The sequence below is a fragment of the Pan paniscus genome, chromosome 19, assembly GCF_029289425.2.
Source record: "Pan paniscus chromosome 19, NHGRI_mPanPan1-v2.0_pri, whole genome shotgun sequence".
NCBI lineage: Eukaryota > Metazoa > Chordata > Mammalia > Primates > Hominidae > Pan > Pan paniscus.
This window is the reverse complement of record NC_073268.2, coordinates 52,292,291-52,314,621: the sequence shown is the minus strand read 5'-3', so window position 1 is coordinate 52,314,621 and position 22,331 is coordinate 52,292,291. Positions and strand designations below refer to the sequence as shown.

Below are 22,331 nucleotides of genomic sequence, written 5' to 3'. Positions count from 1 at the left end.
GGCCCAGTGGATTCTGGGTGGGGCTGGAGCCTGAAGATGCCAGGTGAGTGGGAGAGTGGCGGTGGCTGGGCATACGGGCCCCGGCGGGAAGTCTCCTGGGACAGGGTAGGTGAGTGTGACCTGCCTTAGCCAGACGGGTGCCTCCACTTCCCCCACACACCCCAGAGAGGCTCAGGACTCTGCAGGTTGTCCCGAGACTGCAGACACATTTGGCCCACACTGTAACACTAGAAACAAGGGGCTCCCCGACTGCCTGCCTGCCTGTCCTTTGGAACCCCACACTCCCCACCCTGGCTGGGCTGGCCTCTTACCATGTCCACGGCCACCTTCATGGCCTCCTGCAGCCCAAAGAGCTTCCCGGCCACCAGGTAGACGCCGCTGGTCCACACGGCACAGGCCTCGTGCACCCAGTGCTCCTGGGCCTCCCCGCCGGGCTCTGCCGGAGCCTCCTTGCTGCACTCATGTTTGCGACCCTTGTCGGCTGGGGCTGCCTCCTCGCCCCCATCCTCCCGGCCATCACAGCAGTAGCAGCTCTGCAGCCTCCGGGACAGGCCCCGGGCACTGGTGCGCAGTGGGCCCTGCTTGGCCGGGTCAGCTGGGCCGTCAGGCCTGGGGGGCTTCCCGGCAGTGGCGGCAGCTGCACACTCGGGACCTTTGAGTGTTCTCTCAAGCGGCAGCAAGGCCTCCTCACAGGTGCCTTCTGGCCGCACCTTCTCCTTGAGTTTTGGCTTCTTTTTGGGGAGGCAGTGTTCAGGGTAGTAGGGCCCACAGAGGTCCCCAAGGTCCTTGAAGTTGGCCGGGTTTTGGCAGAGGCAGCAAACAAGGCAAGAGGTACTCAGGGCCTTGGAAACCACAGGCCCCAAGTGCATCATGGAGGAGAGGGGCAAGGAGGGCCGCGGCTGCAGGATGGAGCCTCCAGGGAGTGTGGCCAGGGAGGCCCCGGCTGCATCCAAGGAGAACGAGGACGAGGATGAGGAAGAGGAGGCAGAGGAGGAAGGCTTCCTGTGGGGCTTGGGCGCATCTCCAGGGGAGTTGACAACAGTGCATATGGTGGTGAACGAGTCTCGCTTCTCCACCCGCACAAAGGGTGAAAAGGCGGGGGTCCGGCTGTCTGACCTCAGCCGCTTGCAAGAGGAAATGTACTTGAGGCGGATTTCAGGCTCTGCGGGATCCAGGGGCAGCACCTGCTGCTGTCGTCGTCGCTTGGCACGCCCCTTACAGGGTGAAGAGGTGGTGTTCTTGGCCCGGCCCCGAGTGAGGCGCTTCCGCTTGGAATAGCTGCTGTAGTTGGTGTGGCCTGGCTGTTTCTGTGCCCTTGTCTGGGGCTGGCAGGGCCTGCCCTCCGGGGGCTGGGAGGCCAGGCCCAGCTCCTCCATCTTTGGCTTCTTGCCTCCTCCACCAGAGTTGTCCTCGCTGGCCCCTTGTGTGCCACTGGCCCTGTCTCGGGGAGTCAGGAGCAGAGCCGGGCCAAGATAGGGCCGCTTCTCCAGTGGGCCTTTGGAGAGTCCAAGGGCCCCTGCCCGGCCTTTCCGGCTCCTCTTCTTAGGCGCCAGGGCAGTCCCCCCGGGCTGCAGGGCCTCCGGGGATGTGAAGGCCTCGGTTTTGAAACAGTCAGTAGAAGACAGTTTCTTACTGTTCATGAGTTTGCCTTTTAAGGATCTGTTGGTTGGATTTCTGCATAACGGATCAGCCCCAGAAGTTGGGAGCTTCTGCCCGGTGCCCACATTTACCAGGCCTTCTTCCACCCCCACTGGGCTGCCCCCAGCACCCTTGAGCCCACGGTCTTTGTCGGAAAGGGATGGGCTCAGAGGATTACCAGGAGAGGCCCCTGGCGCTTTACATGCGAACTTCTTGAGGCTGGGCGAGGTGATCTTCTGCACGATGGCTTCCAGCTTCAGGCCCCGGCCCTTCCGGGGTGGCAGCACCTTGGTCTTCATGGCCCCCTGGAAGGCTGCCCGAGAGGCGAGCTTGAGGCAGGCATCGGGGGTCTCCGGGGGTGGGAGCTTTGTGGCAGGCTCGCCATTGCCCTTGGTGGGCTTGGCTTTCTTGGGAGAAGACATCCTCTTGAAGAGGGTGGGGGACCCCTCGGGCCTCTCCTCCTTCCCATCTCCCCCATTGCCACTGGCATTGCTGCTGCTGCTGCTGCGGCTCCGCAAGACCAGGTTCCGCTTCTTGGTGGGGACCGGCGCCATGAAGGCCGACTTCCTTTTGAGCGCATGGAGGGGCCGGTCAGAGAGCTTGCTGCCTGCACCAGGTTTGGGGACCCTTGCCCGCTGGCTCACCCTGCCCTCCTTCTGGGGGCTGCTGGAGACCTTGAATGTGGCGGGCAAGTGGCTGTTGTCGAGGAGCTTCTTGGTGGCACGGCAGTTGGGGAGCCGGCCCTCAGAGGGCCTCCGCCGCTTGGAGTGGAAGATCTCCTGGGTTTTGGTGCGTGACCGAAGGATCATGGAGCGCTGGTCCTTGCCAGGCGTGCTGGGTGAGTCTGTCTCCTTGGTCTTGGAGCCCATCGGGCTGCTGTCGGAGGCCACAGGCAGGGCGGCCGGGTTGCTGGGGCTGGAGGCAGCCTTGGGTGAGGGCTTCCCCACCCGCTTGCCCGACTTGAAGGCGGCTCGCTGCTTGCCCCCCAGTTTGTCTGGGGGTGCAGGGGTGGTGGTCAGGCCTGGGGGTCCGGGCGTGCGGGGCTCACTCAGGGCCGTGAGAGAACGAGTACACATCCTGGGGAGCCCTTCCGAGGACCCCCGGCCTGGGGCTCCAGCCCCTTCCATCTGTCCCTGTGGGGGCCCTGTGCAGGATTCGGGGAGCAAGAGGTCTTTGGGCAGCACTGGTGCCCTGCATGGGGAGTCCTCGGCCTCGGGCAGCCCCCGGTGCACCCGACGGCTCCGTAAGCTTTTGCCCCGTGGCACAGGCTCTTTCTTTGCAATGGGCGCCTCAGGCACAGCAGGCTTGTTGGGCTTCTGGGCCAGAGAGGCGTCCGAGGTGGTGGAATCCCCTGGAGCTCGCTCCCCATCAGGCCCCTCTTCACCTGGCTTCATGTGTGACAGAGAGGACTCAAACCAGCTCTGGACCTTTGACTCGGTGCCCACTGTAGGGCCCAGCAGGATGACGGACTCCCCTGAGAGGTGGCATGGAGAGCCCCAGCCGGCCTTGGAGTCCAGCACCTCCTCCACCTCCTCCTTGGTGCAGATGAGTGGGGCCTTGGGTGACAGCGGGTCCTGCATGCCGGGCCTCTGCTCGGGGCTGCCCAGGAGCTCACACAGGGAGGAGTACTCCTCCTCAGCTTCCAGGTCCTCCTTCCTGCTGGTGGGTGGCAGCAGTGGGAGGTCCCCGAAGTCGGCGGTGGAACAGCAGTGCCGGCTGTCCTCCAGCCACCGGTCAGCCTTGGCCACCTCGGGGCACTGTAGCAGCCCACCTGCCTCCTCCTTCACCCCACCCACCTCCTCCTGCTTGAAGTCTCCGGGCAACGAGGCCACCTTCTCCCCAGGGGGGTCCTCCTCCTGGAAGCCCAGGCAGGCCGAAGCCTCATGGGTGTCCCCTTTGCTGATGCCATCTGAGGCCTTCCCACCCTGCTCCAGGCCCTTGGTAAGCTCGCCAGGGTGCAATCCCCACCTGGGACAAGCATCCCCCAGGTTTTCCTCTGGCCAGGCAAAGGGGTTGGCACTGTCCGCTGAGCTGGCAGCGGTTGTGTCCGGGAAACAGTCAAAAGCTGCTGTAGTGGGGTCTGGAGCAGGAACCCCAAGGGTGGGCTTGGTGCCAAAGGAGAGAGGACCAGTTGTCTTTTTGGGGTCAGGCGTAGCGAAGGCCACGGAAGGGTCTTCAAACAGCCCTGGGCTGAAGTCCTTGGCATTGCCGCCCTTGTCCAGCTGCAAGGAGTCGGGCAGGGCCTCTGGCTCCCCAGGCCGGGGCCACGCACTCTTGGCCACAGAGTCCAGGCAGGCGCTGTGGTTCTCCAGCGAGAAGGGTGGCTTGCTGCTGTCCTTGACCAGGCTGGGTGCTTCAGCCCAAGCTTTGTCGGCCTTCTCACCGATGGCTTCCTGCAGCCCCAGGATCTCGGAGGCCAGGTCCTCCTGTGCCAGGGCGCTGAGCAGCAGCCGCGGACAGTCCCGCTCACCCGCCACGAACTTGGAGAAGCTGTCGAGCGGCAGACTGCTGTGCAGGCTCTGGAAGGAGTCGTCAGATTTGGTGGACATGTCGTCAGGAGAGGTTACAGAACAGGTGGACACGGACTCGGGCTTGGCCTTCGAGTTGCTGTTGACCCTGGCAGGGCTGCCACGGGCCTGGTTGCAGTAGAGGAAGCTGCGCTCCAGTGGGTCCTCGGAGCCGCTCAGGTAGTCGGCCTCCTGCGGCTCCGCATGCGTGGACTGTGGCGTGCTGCTCAGCGGCTCTGACAGCGGTGTGCCCGCGGGCTCGGCTGAGTAGCCGCTCCCTTCGGGGCTGCAGTGCTGGCTTTTATGCTGCTCTGGGGTCCTGGACACGAGGTTCTTGACACCTTTCTTTTGCGGCACAGCAGCCTTGGAGAGCAGCAGCTGCTGGACGGTGTTGGAGATGTTCTCCACCTGTGAGGTCAGCGCCGTGAGGCTCTGCAGGCTGAGATCCGACAGCAGGTTCTCAGGGAGCTTGTCCTTCTGAAGGGGCTTGCAGTTGCCAGCCTGGGTGTCCACAGAGCTGGTGGCATCCGTTGGGGAGGGATTGAGCAGGGGCATGAAGTGGCTGTGGTCAGTGATCCCTGCGGGGAAGGCCCCGGTGCTGAGCGGCTGCTGGCTGTAGGGAAAGTTCTCCAGGTTTGGCATCAGCGGCGACGGTGTGGAACTGTAGGAAGGCGAGCGGCCCACGGAGCGGGCGGGTGAGTGGCTGGAGCTGGGGCTGAAGGTCTGGTAGTACTGCTCTGGGGTCCGGACGGCTGCGTCCGGCTGGCAGTAGCCCTGGCCTTGCTGCCCGTAGTGCTGATACTTGGCGAGGTTTTGGTAATGGAGGGTTTCCTGGGCATGGTGCCGGCTCTGAAGGGCTTGCTGCTGCTGCTGCTGCTGCTGCTGCTGCTGGTCATAGCTGAGGCGGCCCGACTGGTAGGCATGAAGATTCTGGACCCGCTGCCCCGGGGCCAGGCTGGAGCTGGCAGTCAGCGGCCTGTCATGGGGCTGGGCAGTCGGTGCCGTGCAACTCTTATAGGAGTGGGCCCCCTGCCCACCACCCTGGACAGAGGAGGAGTAGGTGGAGGAGGTGGGGAAGGACTGGGAATGCTGAGGAAAGTGGGTACCCTGGGGGAAGGGCAGAGGGGAGGCAATGTCGTTCTGCAGCTTCTGCCTTTGGAGCTTGGGGTATGCCAGGGGCTGCTGGGGCGGCGGTGGCTGCTGGACGTGCAGGGAGTGAGTCCGAAAGGGCACCTGGGCGCCCTGCTCTGCATACTGCCTGCTGGGGGGCACTGCTGTCTTTTTCATCAAGTTCTCATCATACTTGGCCACCCCTGCAGGTAGTGGCTGCGGCTGTGGGGGTGGTGGCTGCGGGGCCCCCCAAGCCTGAAGGCTCTCCTCACCAGCATAGCGGCCTGGGTAGGGGCTGCTGTCCTGGACGCCGTAGCCAGGGAAAGCCGGTCTCCCCTGCAGGGCTTGCTGTGTGGGCAGGGCCTTGCTGCCTCGGTGGTACTTGTCGGCGGCCACCGCGGCTGCAGTGCCAGAGGGCGTGCCAGCGCCACCCTCATAGCTCGGGTAAGGCTGCGGGTTATAATAGTCCTTGGCGAGCAGCCGCTGCCGGTCGCAGCTTAGCCCGGCCTGACTCGGCTGCCTGTAATTCTCTAGGCGTGATGTTTCCTGCGAGGTCTGCTGGTAGTTCTGTTGTTTGCCATGGAAACCACACCTTTCTCGAAAAGACTGCATGACTCGGGCTGGTTATCTGTGAAAAGAAAAAGGAAGGGAGGGAGGGAGGAAAGGAGGGGGGGAGGGGGCAGAGGATGAGCGATTCAGATGGGCCACTTCCTTTTGCCTCAGAAAGCACCCTCCCACCCACCTCCCCACCCTGCCTGCTCCCCCGCGCAGCTCTTAATAGTCCCCCCTTCGCCTGAGCCTCCCCACCAGCTGTGCGCATATTGACAACTTCTGTGTCAGGGAGGTGTGCTCTGTAATTCCCGCTCCCACATCGCCTGCAGCTGAGTCTTGCCAAGGACGGCCACCGATGCGGGAGGCAAAACCGGCTGCCCAGCGCCAGGTCACTGGGGAGCTACCCGCCCCCCCCCCATTGCCAGCTCCTCCCCAATGTCCCCCACCCATCACTCCCAGCCCTTCCTGACAGCTCAAAAGCATTTAGCAGAGCAATTCCCGCTCCCTCGTCCCCTGGGGCCTGCTGGATCCTGTAATTTAGTCCCTTCGCGACCGTGTTCAAGCATGACCCAGCCATGCTGGGGACTGAGGAGGGTCTGCCCCTGTCCCCACGCACACGCGTGCACACAAGCATATGTATGCTCACACACACGCGCACACACACACACACACACACGCATGCACACACACACCTCCTCTATCACTGCCACGCCATCTGGAATCTGTCTGTTCCTTCTAGCAGACATCGATTAGGGGCTGCCAAGCCACTGTAGACATAAAATGTCCCCTCCTCTGACTCCCAGGAACGCAAGACAGCAGCACCTGCCTCCTGTTTTTGATATCATGCGTGCATAAACAGATTACGTGGCCCAGAGTGAGGGAGTGCATACTAATGGGAGTAGAGATGCAGTCCCACGGCCACGGCCACGGAAGGGCACAGCCCAGCCCCACCCACATGGGGCGACACAGCCCTGTCCCCTCCTGGCCAGTTCCTCCCCACCTCAGCAGGTGAGGGCTGGGGCAGGCAACACTCAAGAGCCCATCTGGTTATGATTTTAGGGGATGGGGCTCAGGCAGGGGTCTAACCTGCCCCTGCCTGCAGAGCAGAATCCTGGGTCAGGAAAGGACCCGGGGTGGGTTGGGGGAGCCTCTCAGAGCAGAGCATCTGACAGCCCAGCATCCAGGGTAAAGGTTCCTCCAGCTGACTCGCTGGCCTGGCCAACCAGAAGACCCCTCAAAGAGGGATGGAAGAAAGAGGAATGCCCCAGGTTTTGGAGGAAGTGCATGGAGGGGCTGGCCATTGGCTGAGTCCCAGAGGGTTTGGGATTTACCCAGAACCATGCTGGCCCGGAGGCAGGAAGAAGGGGGCTCAGCTCGGCCTGTGTGGCCCAGGCCCCCAGGAGGGGATAGGGGACTTTCCAGTGCTGGTTCCCAAATGCTCCAAAAGGAAGGGGTGGCTTGCCTCAGGCTACAAAGATTCCAGGTTGTTGAAGGGGTCAGGAAGGGGCAAAGAGAGGGGGAGAGGGGCACAGAGAGGGAGAGGCACACAGAGTCGCAGAGTCGGGGAGGGGCACAGGGAAGAGGCAGAAAGGTGGGGAGTGGGGGAGAGCTGGGGGTGCTGCTCCATTTACCCTTCTTCCTTGGCCCGGACCCCACCACAAGTGCCTTCCTCATTTAGTGTCTGGGGATGGATGCAGGGAAGGCGACAGAGGGCCTCCATCTGCCTGAGAGCAGGGCAAGCCCAGGGCAGCCAGATGGCCCCCAGAAGCCCGTCAGCCCAGTCCTGGGACCACCTCTCCTGCTCTCTGGAGTCAGCTTGCCCTGGCCCACAAATGCAGGAGAGTCAGCCCAGTGTGGGGGCCGGCCACTTTCCCACGAGGCGAGCCCCTGCCCACCAGCTTATCAAAGCCGCTTTCCCTCTGCTCCAGCTCCTCTCCCTGGATTTGTCGCAGGCATCCCTAACAAGCAGCGTGCCCACCCTTCTGACCCACTTCAATCCTACCCCTGGCAGCTTGGATAAAACATTACAGGAGGTTCCTGCTGCGACGCGCCAACCCAGAGGAGCTGGGGACGGCACTTGGTTCTGGTCTGGCAGCTCCCTGCCAGGTGGGCAGCCTCACGCTCCTGCCCTGGCCAGACTGCCACAGGGCAGCCCAGGCGGGCCTGTGCCCAGGCCGAGGGCACAGCGCCCGCTCCCTGCCCTCCCCAGGCGCGTGTTTATGAGCCCAGAATGTGCAAACCCAGGACCGCTCTGAAGGCTGCGCCTCGTATATCTGCACAAATTACATTTCGGCTTTTATTAGTCCCAGATCACTCTCATTTCCTGCTGAGTGTCCTGTGGATATCATTAACATTTCTACGGCTTTATTTTTTATTTTTTTTTCACATTCTCCAAAATGCATTACCAGAAACATTATTTAAAGAGAGACAGAGACAGTGAGGGGGTGCTATTACCAGTACCCCCTCCCTGACTGTCCGTCTGCATTCCTCCCTCCCTGTTTAATCGGTCCAGCTGCTGTGTCTTTTAATTTAGCCGAGCTGTATTACAGGCAGGTTTCCCAATACACACGAGCAGCTGGATGCGGTGAAAGCATCTATTGCTAAGAAAAGACAGTTCAATTAAAACACGAGAAGCCCAGTGCTGATGGAGAATGCAGGCAAAAATGCTCGCCCCAACACCACCCTGGAACCCAAGGCAAAGGGAGGGATGGGAACAAAGGCACAGGCCGCCTCTCAGTGCCAGCCAGGTCCCACTGCCAGCTCTGCTGGGAGAAAAGGGGGCACTGCCTCTTTAAGGGCTGCCTCAGGCCTGCTATGGGCTCTGTTGTTATTAATTATTATGATTATGATTACTTTTCAAGAGCACTAGGACAGGACACAGAAGGCGAGGCAGGCAGCAGGGCTGGGCTGGGTTGGGTTGGGCTGGGCAGGCCTCAGGAGAGGAGGGGGCAGAAAGAGCACCCCCCTCCCCGGCCCCGGCAGAACGATGGTGACCTTTGAACCTGGAGGCAGGGAAGAAGTGGCCTAGCAGGCAGATTGTGGGTTTGGCCTGTGGCTTGGGCTGGAGGGAGAAGGGGTGGTGAGAGGGGACAAGGGAGGGCACCCCCCACCCACTGGGCTCACTCCTCATGGTCCAGCTCAACCACACTGCCCGGACGGTCCCCACTCATTCCCATCCATCCGTTTCTCCCCAACCTGCCTCTCCTCTCAGACACTTGGTCCAGGCCTTATCTCCAAAGTTCTTGCTGAAACTAGAAGGCAGGAGGGGCGGAGTCTAGGGCATCCTCTAAGCACCAGATACACGAACACTTCACCCTTAGAATCAGATCCTGGAACTTAGTCTTCTCAGCGCTGGACAGAAGAGGCAGGCCAGGCACAGCAGGGAGCATGAGCTGGAATCACATAGCACCCAGGGCATCAGGATTCCCCTTGACACAGCAATGGGTGTCCTCACTCCAAGCCATGAACATAGTGGGGGCACTCCCAGCTACCCTACGGTGCAAGGCCAGCGGCTCTCACAGGCCTTCGGCAGTGTGGCACACCTGGGGCACAGCCCTTCTTTTAGGCAAAGACCTCAGCCCTTTCCCTCCAGAAATCTATAGGACTGCTGAGGCGGGAGCAAGGCGGCTGCAGAACACCTACTCTGTGTGGCTTTCTTGAACAACGGTTTGATTAATCTCTCCTCCCCCTTTACAGAAAAAAGTGAGGTTCAGGACAAGTGCCCTGCTTAGGACCCCAGAGCAGAGCCCACCCGCAGGGAAGCTCCGATGCAGGACGCCCTCAGCAGCAGCGGCAGTGACTGGACCACGGGTGGACACCCCTGTCCTGAGCCCCCATGAGGGGCTCCCACTTTGGAGGAACAGTCTCTTGGAGCAGGATGCAAGCCAAAGCTGCTGTGGGGCAAGGGGCTGAGCTGCAGCCTGTGACAGCCTGAGCCTCAGGCCAGGGTCCTCACTTTTTTATTCTGTCCTCATCTTTAAGCAGCCAGACCCACCTCGGGTGGGTCCACTAATGGGCAGTGATGGTCACCAGCCACCCACTGTCACCAAGGCAACTACTGTCCCCTGGGCAGCCTCAGGGAGAGGTCACTAGGCCTAAAGCCTCCTCAGACCCCAGGCTTGAGGCCCCAGTCAGCGAAATGGGCACAGTGTAGCCCAGAGCTGCTGTGGCTCCTGAGGGAGCCCAGCTGGGAGGTGGTGGCTGGAATTTTTTCCTAAGAGAAAGGGAGAGAGGGAGGCTGAGGGGAGACAGGGAGAGAGGGAGAAAGAAACGGACTGGGGGCTTCCTGATCCCCAGCAGCAGCTCCGAGGCCACTGGTTCCATCCCACCTACTTACCCAAGGTGGTTTTATGACCTGTTTTCATGATTTGTAGCTGCAAGAAAAAAATTTAAAAACCCAACCCACTCAAGGCCTGGGAACCTGAGAATGAAGGAGCAGTGTACCAGGGCTCCAGAAGCTGAGGACAGGGCAGAGGAGGAGTCCAGGCAGGGGTGGAGAAGGTGGAACTCCTCGGGCCTCCCCATCTGTTGTGGGTGATGAATAATCAATACAGGAGACTTGGTGAAAATGAGAAATCGTTCGCCAGATTCACTGCTATCGTACGGGCTCAATTCCATATCCTAGGGGCCTGGCTTGAATGGGAGGAAGGGGGCGAGTTTCCAAGGAGCCCACAAGACAAGAGGTTGGGTGCCCATAGGCTTCTGGGACAGGTTAGGGTCCACGGGCTGAGAGGCCTGCTTGGGGCAGATGGAGGACCCTCCTAGGACATCAGGAACCCCAGAGGACCAGGCAGCCCCTCCAGACCACTCCCTGTGGGCAACACTTGGATATGCATCCCTCCTCATTCATGGCCCCCCCATGCTCAAGGAAGAATCCCACGGGGTGACCAACATGCCCTCTCTATAGGGTCTGGGGGTCCCAAATATCAGGATGCCAGTGATGGGGTGAGAAGCAGAAGGGCAGCCCTAGCCAGGCTCAGTTGAGGTTGGGGGAGCCCTGGTGTGGCTGGGGGCTCTGGGCCCTTCAGAGTGCAGAGGTATCTGGACTCTCCAGATGTTTGAGGAGCCTCCCCTCACAGCCCCCAACACCATCTCCTCCAGGGACCCAGCTGTGGGGACAGCTGAGACCTGCTAAGCCAGCTGAATGGGATCCCTGCAGGGCCTAACCACGCCCACCCGCTGGCCTGGCCCCACCTGCTGTTCATGGGCACAGCCAGGCCCCCTGCCTAGGTGCCCAGGTCCCCTAACTCTAAAGCTGTGCCCTGCTCTCCACTCCCACCCCACCGATCCTTGGTGCCGATTCCTGGGATACAGCTATCAAGAGGCCGGGAGACCTGGGCCGCAGGGCCCACAGTCCAGGGACGAGGGGCAGATGGCCAGCCGTTCCACCTCCACTGTGAGGTGTGGGGGAGCAACATGGGATTCCACAGCAGCTGCAGGCATTCCTAGGCCCCCCAGGGAAGGCTGCCGGGAGGAGCTCACCTATTATCAGTTCTGTACTGATCAGTCTCTTGTGGACAATAATTTTTTTTTTAGATCACTTTATTCACCACTGAACAAAAAGCATCACCACCTCTCCGTGTCTCTGTCAAAATGAAGAAAAGGGAAAAAGGGTGGGGGGTGCTGATTGCTGGGTCGCAGACAGTTAACAGGGCAAGGGTCTGGTGGCCCAGGCAGTTGTCTGGGTCCTGCTGGTGGACACAGCCCCTGTCCTTCCCCCACGAGGCCAGGCTGATGCCATCAGACACAATCAGTCCTGGGCCTAGCAAGACCAAGGGGCTGGCCCAGACCCTGGCACAGGGGTCAGATGGGACCCACAGAGGTGCTTCCAGCCAGCTCCATTCTCCCCACCCCAAGCCCCAGGAGTGCCTGCCCTTGTAGGAGGCTGCATGATAAGGATGAGATAGGCTAGGTGTGACTGCTAGTTTTTTTTTTTTTTTTTTTTTTTTTTTGAGACAGAGTTTCCCTCCTGTTGCCTAGGCTAGAGTGTAATGGCGCGATCTGGGCTCACCACAACCTCCGCCTCCCGGGTTCAAGCAATTCTCCTGCCTCAGCCTCCCACGTAGCTGGGATTACAGGCATGTGCCACAACGCCCAGCTAATTTTGTATTTTTAGTAGAGACAGGGTTTCTCCATGTTGGTCAGGCTGGTCTCCAGCTCCCGACCTCAGGTGATCCGCCCACCTCAGCCTCCCAAAGTGCTGGGATTACAGGCATGAGCCACCGCTCCTGGGCTGGCTGCTAAGGGAAGGCACAGGACTGTCTGGCCCCAGCCTTGTCCTCCCTACCCCACATGCCCAGAGGGTGCATGACTTACTTCCCTGGGGAAGTGGAAACACAGAGGTGTCAAGTGTCTGCAGGTTTGTCTGACTGCTGGCTGACTGTGTGACCTTGGGCAAGCCTTTTACCTCTGGAAATACCACTCCCAGATACCTACACAGCTCTCTACCCTGGCTGCAAGTCTTGGCTCCTCTGTCACCTCTGTCACCTTCTCAACAGGCCTTCCCTGACCACTGTTTGAAACAGCACCCCTTGCACCCCCACGACTGACCTTGTTGTAATCAAACTTGACTTGCTTTATTATTGGTCTCCTCTTTAGAACAAAAGTTCCATGAGAGCAAGGATTTCTGCCTGTTTTGTTCACAGCTACTCCCCATTGTCCAGAACAATAAATATTTACTAAATCAATAATGCACAAAATGTCACAGTAACCCTGTGAAAATATCCAGAAAGAGCAGTGGAGTGGCGACACAGAGCACATGTGGGTGGGCCAGGCAGCGGGAGATCAGGGGTGGCCACTGCTTTGCTTCATTTGACAAAGAACATCTTCCTGAGACCTGGCAGGGAAGTGGGCAGGTGGGTATGGAGGCAAACTGGCGATCCTGCTCCCAAATAAAGTGGGGGGGAGGGGCAGCAGCAGCCCCTCTCAGCACCAGCGGACTGCGGCCACTTGGGAGTGGGAAGCCAGGGTGCCAAAGCTTCTGAGCTTTTCCCTTGAAAAAGACAGAAATCAGGATTTTACAAAAACGGATAGCTCTCATTTAAGAAAATATTATCAACCAAGTACAAAGTTTTTTCTTTCATACTTGAGAATTCAAGAGAAACTGTCTGTGGCCTGAATTTGATCACAAGCTCCTGGGGTCAAATGCTGACAGAACCGATGCAAAGGGGATCTGCATGGGCTCGATGGCACCCAGAGCAGGAGGAACAGCGCTCACGGGCCCAGCAGAAGCTCTGGGACCAGCACAGATAAGCAGAGCAACGCAGGAGAGCAGAAAGGCGAGTGCCCTGGGCTCGGGGGAGGCAGGGCAGACCCATGCAGGAGGGGCACTCAGCGGCCTTGGAAAGGAGGTGCAGAGAGGAGGGGGACTGGAAAGGCTGGAGGCTTCCAGAGCCGGTGAGAACCTCTGTGGCATTCCACACCAGACACCGGGCGAGGCTCCACCCCTACTCTCCTGGGTCCCCCGCCAGGCTCCTTGGTGGCTCTCATGGCAGCGGTAATTACATAATTGATGGTACAATGAGCTGTTTCACATGTGCCTCCCTCACTAGAACGTAGCCTGAGGAGGGCAGAGACTTCCTCTGTTTGACCCTAAGCTCCAAACCCAGAAACTGGCCCCAGAATCGATGTCCCTTCAGTATTGCTTGGATAAATAAACAGATGAGATGGATTGGGGTGCTGGGTTCTGTGTTGAGTGCATTTAACCCCCAACACAGACCAAAGGGATGATACCCAGAGACAGGTTTGAGGATGAGGGGCCTGGAGGCCAGGATGCATGCAATAGCCAATCAGGAAGGAGAGACAAAGTGTGTGCTGTCTCCTCCAGAGCCCCTAGTGCCTGCACTGGTTCACCAGTGGAGCACATTTCTGCTCAGCTTACAGTCTGGATGTGGGCCGAGCTGGGTGCCGGAGACACACAGGAAACAGCACATGGCCCTTGCTCTCCAGAGGCAGGCAGACACACATACAACTGCCCTGGTGGTGTTGAGATGTAGTGACACCCAGGGGCCCATGGGGGTGGGGAGAGGAGGTGATCAGGGAAGGCTGGAAGAAAGGCTTAACTATGTGAGGAAGGATGAAGGCACCCCATGTAAGCAGCAGCCTGGGTGGGACTGGGGGGCTGCAAAGAGCAAATGGGGACCCCTGCAGTTACCTCCCACCTCTGCCAAATTCTCTGGGCCTTCCCCGAGCTGAAGTGGCCCGGCTGCTGCAGCTAGTGTTCAGTATCCTCTGTCCTCATGGCACCAATCCCTGGCAATCCTTCAAAGTCACCCCATCTATTAGCTGCCTGCATCATGGCTCCCCGCCGAGCCACCCTCCTGTGTGCCTTGAGGCCCATGGGTCTGCCACCCAAACCGCATAGGGGTCTCCGGCTTGTTTCTACGTGGTGCTGCCTACACCCCCCTCTCCTGGCCTACAAGACCAGCTGTTAAGGGCAATGAGCCACGGGAAGACACTTTTTGCAGAGCACATTCTAGGTCAAATCTCCCCCTCATTTTGCCGAGGGATTAATGGAAGAAGCCCAGAGTGGGCCAGTGGCTTGTGCAGGACGCCCAGCAGGGCTGAGATCCGTCTACAGCTCTGTGCCCCAGAGTGCCTGTCTGTCAAACAGAAAGGGGAACAAGGTCTCCCTCCTGGATACGCCAGCTTCCCAGAGGAGTCGTGGAATGTGCCGCTGCCTTCCGCCTTCCCCAGCCTAGGCGGAACCGCCCCTCGCTTCCCTGCCTTTGACACCCCCTCGCTGCAGCCATTCTGACAGCCGGGGAGGCACAGCAGGCCAGCCCCTCCCAGTCCCGGTTCCACCTAGGGGAGCGGGGAATTGGCACCCCCTCCCTCCCCCCAGTCCCCAGGGGAGGAAGCCGCCTGTCAGGCCGCCACGGCGTGTCAAATCCTCTTGCTGCCTAATTGTGAGACGGCGGCGTTTAAAGAAACGCTTTTCTGGCCGCCTGCCACAACGCAAACTGCTTGGTATAATTTTATTATTAAGGAGAGAGAAAAAGAGGGAGGGGGATTGGAAGAGAGAAGGAGAGAAAAAAGGGGAGAGAGAGGAGGAAATTGCTTCGTCCAAGTCAGCTGGTGGAGTATTCTGCTCAACGTGAAAGCGGGGCCGGCTTTCCAGTTGGCAAGCTGACTTCGTTAATTGCGCATTCAGTCTCTACTTAGGGTAATTGAAACGAAGCGGGGCCGGCTCTGACAATTAGGGTCTGCGACTAGGCCATTAACCCTTTCCGCCCCCGCCTACACCTCAGCACCCCATCGAGGTGGAGGGGGGGGTCACCGGGCGCCCCCGCCAGGACCAGATCCGGGGCGGGGGCGAGGAGCCCCACGCGAGGCGCTGGACTGCGGCAGCGAGTGCGGGCGCGCGCCCCAGCGCGAGCAGGGTTAACGCGGCGCCTGGAGTCCTGCAGCCCGGCTGGGGCAGAGGGGGACGCGGAGCAGCGCAGGGTGTGTGGGGGTTGTTGCAGCCTCTCCGCCCCTCTGCAACAGATGTTTCAGCCGTGTAAGACAAAGGCAGAGCGCCTGCTGCTGCCGGAGAAAATCCGCAGGACTCCCTCAGGGGCAGGTAAAATTTCACCTTCTATTTGTGTTCCCCCGCCCGCCCCCGCCTTGTTTCCCGGCCTCTGCGCCAATCCGGAAAGCGCCACCAAAGACGCCGCGCCGCCGCCTCCGCAGCCCAGCCCGCTGACCCCAGCAAGGTCACGGCAACCTCGGGCTCTGCCGGCAGCGCGCCCGCCAGTGCTCCGCCGGCGAAGGGCGCCCCCCCCTCCCCGCGCCCAGTGCCCTCCCGGGGCGGGCCCGGTCCTCGGTGCCCCCGTCCCCCGGTCCCCGGTCGCTGCAGGCGCCAGGAGAGAGGAAGGGGGCGCTGCACTCGCCATGAGGCGGAGGCGGCCCTGGACGCTCCCCGCCTCCCTCTCGCCTGCGCGGGGACCCTGGGGGGCTGCGGCCCCCCCCAGCCCCCATCATTCATCTCCCTGATTCTCCCGTAGCCGCCCTCGGAAGTCAGCCGAGTGAAGCAGCTGTTCCTTGCACACTCCACTTGACCAAAGATGATGATAAATGAGGCCGGGGCTGCCGCGGGGACGCGGCGGCGGCAAGGGGCGCGCAGGGCGGGGCGTACGGCCTCCGCAGCTCCCTCCCCACGCCTCGGTAAGGGCGAGGACGCGAAGGACAGAGGCCGAGAGCAAAATCTAAGGCCCGTCCTGCCCTCTTGGCGCCCTGAGCGGCCTCGACGGCCGGCGGTGTGGAGAAACCTGGCGGAGAGGTGCGCCCGGCTCGCCGGGCCCCAGGCCGAGACCTCTTCCTCCAGGCCGCGGCACAGCCCCGCCCCCGCCCTTCCCCCTCCCTCCCTATCCCTTCTTCTAATGCTTCGGTCCCCACTGGGTCTTCGTCGCCCCCCCAACCCCCCGCCCCCGTGGCTCAAACCTATTAACGCTCGTAAATAATGAATAATGGAGCGCTTCCCTCCAGCCGCGCAAGGCTGCGGGCGGGGGGCCACTGCCAGATGCGCCCGGTCCTGGGGAGGGGGCACCCACCGACCGGGTGCAGAGGGGGCCCGGGCGCGCGGTCCCGCACACGTGCAACCGCGGCGCGCAGGCGGGCACCCCGCCCGGCGGAGGAGGGGGAATCCCGCTCTGCCCTCCCCAACGCCACCTCCCCTGGAGTCCTCTGGCACCGAACGAGGCGAGAGAGCGCGCGCGAGCTTCCCAGCCGGAGAGGGTTATTTTTAACCTGCCCCCCTTTCTATATCTGCCTCTCGGGTTTGCGCGCCCGCCCGCCCGCTCCACCAGCCGAGGACGCGGGCTCCTCACCTCGCTCGGCGGCTCCGGACTCTGAGCGCCTCCCCTGGCCCGCGGCCCCCGCCCCTGCGCGGGCATCGCGCGGCTAAATCTCAGCCTGGAAAAGACCGATTAGGAGCCGCGTGCCTTTCTGCGAAATATTGGAACCGGGTGGGATGGGGGCGGGGAGCCCAGCGCTGTCGTCCCTTCGCCTCCCTCTCTCCCTCCCACCCCGCGCGCAGAGTGGCTGCGAGAGGCGGCTCCTGCTCTCCCCCCGCAAAAAGGGGGCGGCCGGCCCGGGGCCCCGAGCCCCCCGTTGGTTTTCGGCCTTCCCTCCTCAACGCCCACCCTTCTTCGGTCATTTACGAAGCTGGGGCTTCTAACACGCAGACCCTCCGGCAGCGGTGGCGCCAAGTGGGGCGCTGCCCCCGCCCCCCATTTCCAGTTCCCTCCCTAAGCCACTCTAAACAAACACACCATTTAAACAGCAGCGGGCTGGCCGTACCAACAACTTTGAGGCAGACCCCACCCGTGCCTGCGACCGCGCCAGGGGACTGGGAAAGTGCCAGGGGCGCACAGTGGGGACTCCCCGAAGGCAGTTTAGTGCTGCCGTCCCATTTTCAGGCTCACCCTCCCTTAGACTCACCCAGACCCCTCCCTCCCAGCCCCTTCCCCTGCGGCCAAGCACCCCAGGCCAGCAGCTCAGACTACCCTCCGCCCCCAGTCAGGGAATGAGGCCGCAGGAAGTTCAAGTAGGCTCCCATTACTCTGCTCTCCAAAAGGCCACCCATGCAAACCCCAGCCTGTCCTTCCCCCCAGAGGTGGGGAGCAGCAGAGGAGCTGACTGAGCTCAGAGGCCCCCCTGGGGCTTTGACTGGATCTCTCCCTCACTTGACATTTTGCAGACTGCTCCGTGCCCAATCCTGGAGACCCACAGGCATAGGAACCCGTGAGCACCTCCCTCCTGAAGGAGGTGGGGTAAGACTCCCTGCTGCAGCACAGAGGACGGAAGGTTGGAGGAAGTGGTGGGCTGAGAAAGGAGCAGGGCATTCCAGCCGCCAGGAGCTGCCTAGCTTGGTGGCGGGGAAGAATACCGCCTATTTGGGAACCTGAGATGGAGTTCTCTCTGTGGTTTAGCTAGGCTGGAGGAGACAGGCCTCAAGGGCTGGGCCCCTTCCCCAAGAGGGCAGCCTCTGGTGGGGGGTGGAGATTCCAGCAGAGAGGTAAGAAGCCTGGCAGGTTCCTAGCTCCTGGGAGGGGAGGGGGTGAGGATGCCTGTGGAATACAGATTAAAGACAGCGCTGACTCTGAGTGCTGGGCCCGGGACACTCCTGGGCCTGCCCAGAAAGCAAGGCTGGCCCAGAAGGGGAGAGACAGGGACAGAGCCTCCTAAGCAAATGCAGAGCCTAGCATTCCAGAGTGGGGGTTCTCAAGGGGCTTCTCCCCCAGCCAGCTAGACACTGGGCATGGGCTTCCCTCATATCTGGAAAGGTCTTGATAAGGCTCAGACTGCTGGAGCTGTGTAACTGCAGCACCCTCAAAGGCTGATGCTGTCTGACCCCCTCCTGTGTCCAAGGTGCCTCAATAGATTTTACTTCTCTCAAACTGCCCTTCTGGGAAGTGACATCACCTGTCATTTCACAGACATGCAAACTGAGCTCCAGAGAAGAGAAGGGGGTATTCCAAACTCCAGCCTCTGGGGGCCCTCCCTGGTCCCCCTGTCCTAGGCCCTGAGGGGTGGGACCTCAATCGGGGAGATGCCCGTGGGGCTTTGGTGAATACAGGATACAGGCACCCAGGGGTAAAAGACATGGGCGAGGAGGTCCTGGTTCCCCCTGAAAATTTCAGAAAACTGGTTTTCTTGGGAGAAAAAAAGGGTGGGTGGCCGGGCGCGATGCCTCACGCCTGTAATCGTAGCACTTTGGGAGGCCAAGGTGGGTGGATCACTTGAAGTCAGGAGTTTGAGACCAGCCTGGCCAACATGTTGAAACCCCGTCTCTACTAAAAATATAAAAATTAGCTTGACATGGTAGCATGCGCCTGTAATTCCAGCTACTCGGGAGGCTGAGGCATGAGAATTGCTTGAACCTGGGAGGCGGAGGTTGCAGTGAGCCAAGATTGCGCCACTGCACTCCAGCCTGGGGACAAGAGTAAAACTCTTGTCTTTAAAAAAAGAAAAAAAGCCTGGGCGCAGTGGCTCACGCCTGTAATCCGAGCACTTTGGGAGGCCGAGGCAGGCGGATCATGAGGTCAGGAGATCGAGACCATCCTGGCTAACATGGTGAAACCCCGTCTCTACTAAAAATACAAAAAATTAGCCGGGCGAGGTGGCGGGTGCCTGTAGTCCCAGCTATGCAGGAGGCTGAGGCAGGAGAATGGCGTGAACCCTGGGGGGCGGAGCCTGCAGTGAGCCAAGATCGCGCCACTGCACTCCAGCCTGGGCAAGGGCGAGACTCCGTCTATTAAAAAAAAAAAAAAAAAAAAAGGGTGGGGAGGGGACTAGAGAGAAGTCCCAGGGCCTACCATCACTGATTTCCCGCTACCCACTTGGCCAGGCTACCTACTAAGGGTTTCCATGTGGGGATTTGGCTCCTGGGGCTGCAGAATTATGATAATGAGGCCTAAGTCCACATGGGTCTTGTTCCTTCATCTGTAGACCAAATACAAACCCTATGTAGCCATGTGCCACACTCTTCAACTGTGTGTAGCTACTGTTGTGCTGAAAAAAATTCACTCAGGGCCTAAGAGCTTTGGGCACTTAAATCCCCCTCCCCGACAACAGACTAACAGGTCCCATTTTGATATCAAGGGCTGGGGTTTCAAGACAGGGAACTGTGGGGCCCACGCTGTCCTAGCCTCCCTGGAGGCCTGGCTGCTCTCATGCCAGGAAGGGAGCTTCCATTTACTACAGGCCTAGGATGGCCGCCCCGCTGCCCCCAGCGCTCCCTGGGTGGGTGTGGATCCTGGCCAGTCCCCCAGACGCACAGTCTGCTGACCAGAAGCAGCGACCTTCGGGGAGAGCCAGCCACCAGCCAGCCACTGCTCCAGAGGCAGGCCTGGGGCCGCCCGGGAGGCTTTCCTCAACATGGAAAATATTTGCCTTTGGTTGTCGGCTGATGCCTTGTCTTGTGTCTGAATGGACAACTGGCTGATTTCTCTCTCTTTGGAACAGCCATGAAATGCGAAGGTGTTTAAGAGTAAAAACCAGGCGAGGGCAACTGGGCCTGGCGTCCAGCTGTTTTGAACAACACTCTTGTTTTTCTCCCAGAGTGAACAGAATACTTTCTGCGGTTCAGAATACTCTGTGCACTGGCCCCTCTTCCCAGGCCCCGCCCCAGCCCCCTCAGGCCTCACCTCCAGCTGCTGCAGACCATTCCAGAACTCCCTCCCTCTTGGCTTCTAGTCACTCAGCATCTTGGGGAGAGAGCCTCTTCCAGCTGTACATAGCTAGCTTGGCCTGGCCCCAGAACTGCTGTGTTCTGGAAAGTTGTAGGAGAATCCCTCTTGGCGGGCTCTCCAGCATGGAGAATCGCAGGCCTCTGCTCTGGAAAGGGAGGCTTTTGAGAGGTCAGATTCACCACGGCCAGACCAATGAACTGTGAGGGCTCATAGGGGCTGGGGCTCCGGTTTCAGGGGTGAGAGGAGCCACCATCTGCCCCCATGCCCACTCTGACTGTAAATGGCTACACTCTGGTGCTGGGGACAGCTCTGGATTCGTATCCCAGCTCCTGCATATGTATATGCTGGGTGACCTTGGGCAGTTTACTTAACCTCTCTGTGCTTTGTGTGCCTAAGCTGCAAGATACTCTAAATTAAACAGCAAACTTTCAGTGCTGTTGTGAAACGAAATGGGATAATGTGCTTGGTAGCTGGCAGGGGCTCAATAAAAGGTAGCAACTTCCAGGGCCACCAGTTCATGGGGAGCCAGGTCCAAGTCTTGTACTTTCTATGCCTCCCAGGGAGCCACGTGTGTCTGTGACAGAGCTGGGGAGGACATTCTGGGGCTGAGGGTTGAGGTCTGCCCATAGAGCAGCGGCCTGTACCTGCAGGCAGGTAGAGTATCATCCTGGCTGAGTCTCAGTGCTCCTCAAACATTAAAGTGTACATCCTGGTGAGACGCAGATTCTGATGCAGCGGGTCAGGTGGGACAGGGGTTCTGCAGCTGTAAGGAACTCCCAGGTCAAGCCAGTGTGGCAGGTCTGTGACCGCAGCTGGTGCGGCAAGATCTCAGCCCTGGAAGACTCTGGGGTCTGCTGAGGCTGGGCTCAGAGAGAGAATACAAGTTTTGTCCTGTCCAAGGAGCACCCTCCAGGATTTCAGGACAAGGCTCTGGCTCTGTGTCCCCAAGCCCTCAGTCTCAGAGCTTGGGTCCTGCAGTGGCCTGGGCAACCCTCCGGACTCTCCATTCAGCATTTGTTCCTGACAGCAGTGCACGGATAAAGAGCAGTTTCATGCTGCTGAACTTGCAATCACTTCAAGGCCTGGGCCCCTCTGGGCCTCAGTTTCCCCACTGGCACAGTGGGAAGCTAGGATAAGCTAATCCCACCCTTTCCCCTTGGTAATTCCCCACATTGCTCTTCCCTTCCCTTCAACCCTTCCCAAAACACAGGTCTGAGGCCTGAGCATCCATCCTAGGGGCTGGGCCCCCATCCCATGACTGCAGTCATGGGGTACAAGACTCATGCAGACTCATAAGAACAGCCACTTCTGACCTGGGGCCTCAATGTTCCAGGCACTGTCCTAGGCATCTGCATCTACAAACTTCTCACCATAATCCAATCACCACTGTTTTACAGATGAGGAAACTGAGCCCCATGGGGTGAAGCCTATTGCCTGAGATCTTGCAGTTGGTAACGGGTGCAGGCTGGACTCAGGCCCCCACACATGCCCAGGCCCTTGAGTATTTGTAAGGGAAGCAGCTGTTTGGTTTTCTTGGCACAGAGCATCTGCCTAGCTGGTGAGGGCATGGGGAAAGAGGTGCCCAATCTAGTTGGGGATGGGAGGGTAAACTGGTACTACCTCTTTGGAGAGCTTTCTGACAATATGGACCCAAATGCAAATTACATGTGCCCTCTAACCTGGGCCCGAAGTCATCTGCACAAGGCTACCAACTGCAATGTCCTTTGCAACAGCAAAACATGGGATCCCCTAGCTGTCCATCCAAGGGGGATGAGGGAGATACATCTGGGAGGTTCTATCGGCTGAGTACTCAGAGAATGGAAGCACCACATGGATTAATTGGAGCAGTCTTCAAGTTGGTGAAAAAAAGTGCAGTGTAGAAAGTGTGTACAGGGCCGGGTGCAGTGGCTCACACTGTAATGCCAGCACTTTGGGAGGCTAAGGCAGGAGGATTGCTTGAGCATAGGAGTTTGAGACCAGCCTGGGTAACATGGGGAGATCCTACCTCTACAAGAAAAAAAATGAACTAGGCAGGTGAGGTGGTGTTTGCCTGTGGTCCCAGCTACTTGGGAAGCTGAGGTAGGAGGATTGCTCGAGCCCATGAAGTCAGGCTGCAGTGAGCTGTGACTGCACCACTGCACAGTCTGGGCGACAGAGCAAGACCCTCTCTCAAAAAAAAAAAAAAAAAAAAAGTGAGCCAGGCGCGGTGGCTCATGCCTATAATCCCAGCACTTTGGGAGGCCAAGGTGGGATGATCACTTGAGGTCAGGATGGCCAACATGGTGGAACTCCATCTGTATAAAAATACAAAAATTAACTGGGCATGGTGATACACACCTGTAATCCCAGC

The 22,331-nt window shown here is 59.8% G+C and overlaps 1 protein-coding gene across 3 annotated transcripts in view; it reads right to left on the bottom strand.

Annotated features, from left to right (window-relative positions):
• The window catches only part of RAI1 (retinoic acid induced 1), a 130,083-nt gene that overhangs the window by 12,763 nt on the left and 94,989 nt on the right, over positions 1-22,331 (bottom strand). For 2 of the 3 annotated variants that reach the window (XM_034942311.3, XM_055102027.2), the window contains one exon: positions 312-5,883. In XM_034942311.3, coding sequence (XP_034798202.3) covers positions 312-5,867 — 5,556 coding nt within the window. In that variant the 5' untranslated portion in view covers positions 5,868-5,883. Of the gene's footprint in view, positions 1-311; positions 5,884-16,615; positions 16,756-22,331 lie in introns of those variants that run through there. The other variant, XM_055102028.2, reaches the window with a different exon arrangement.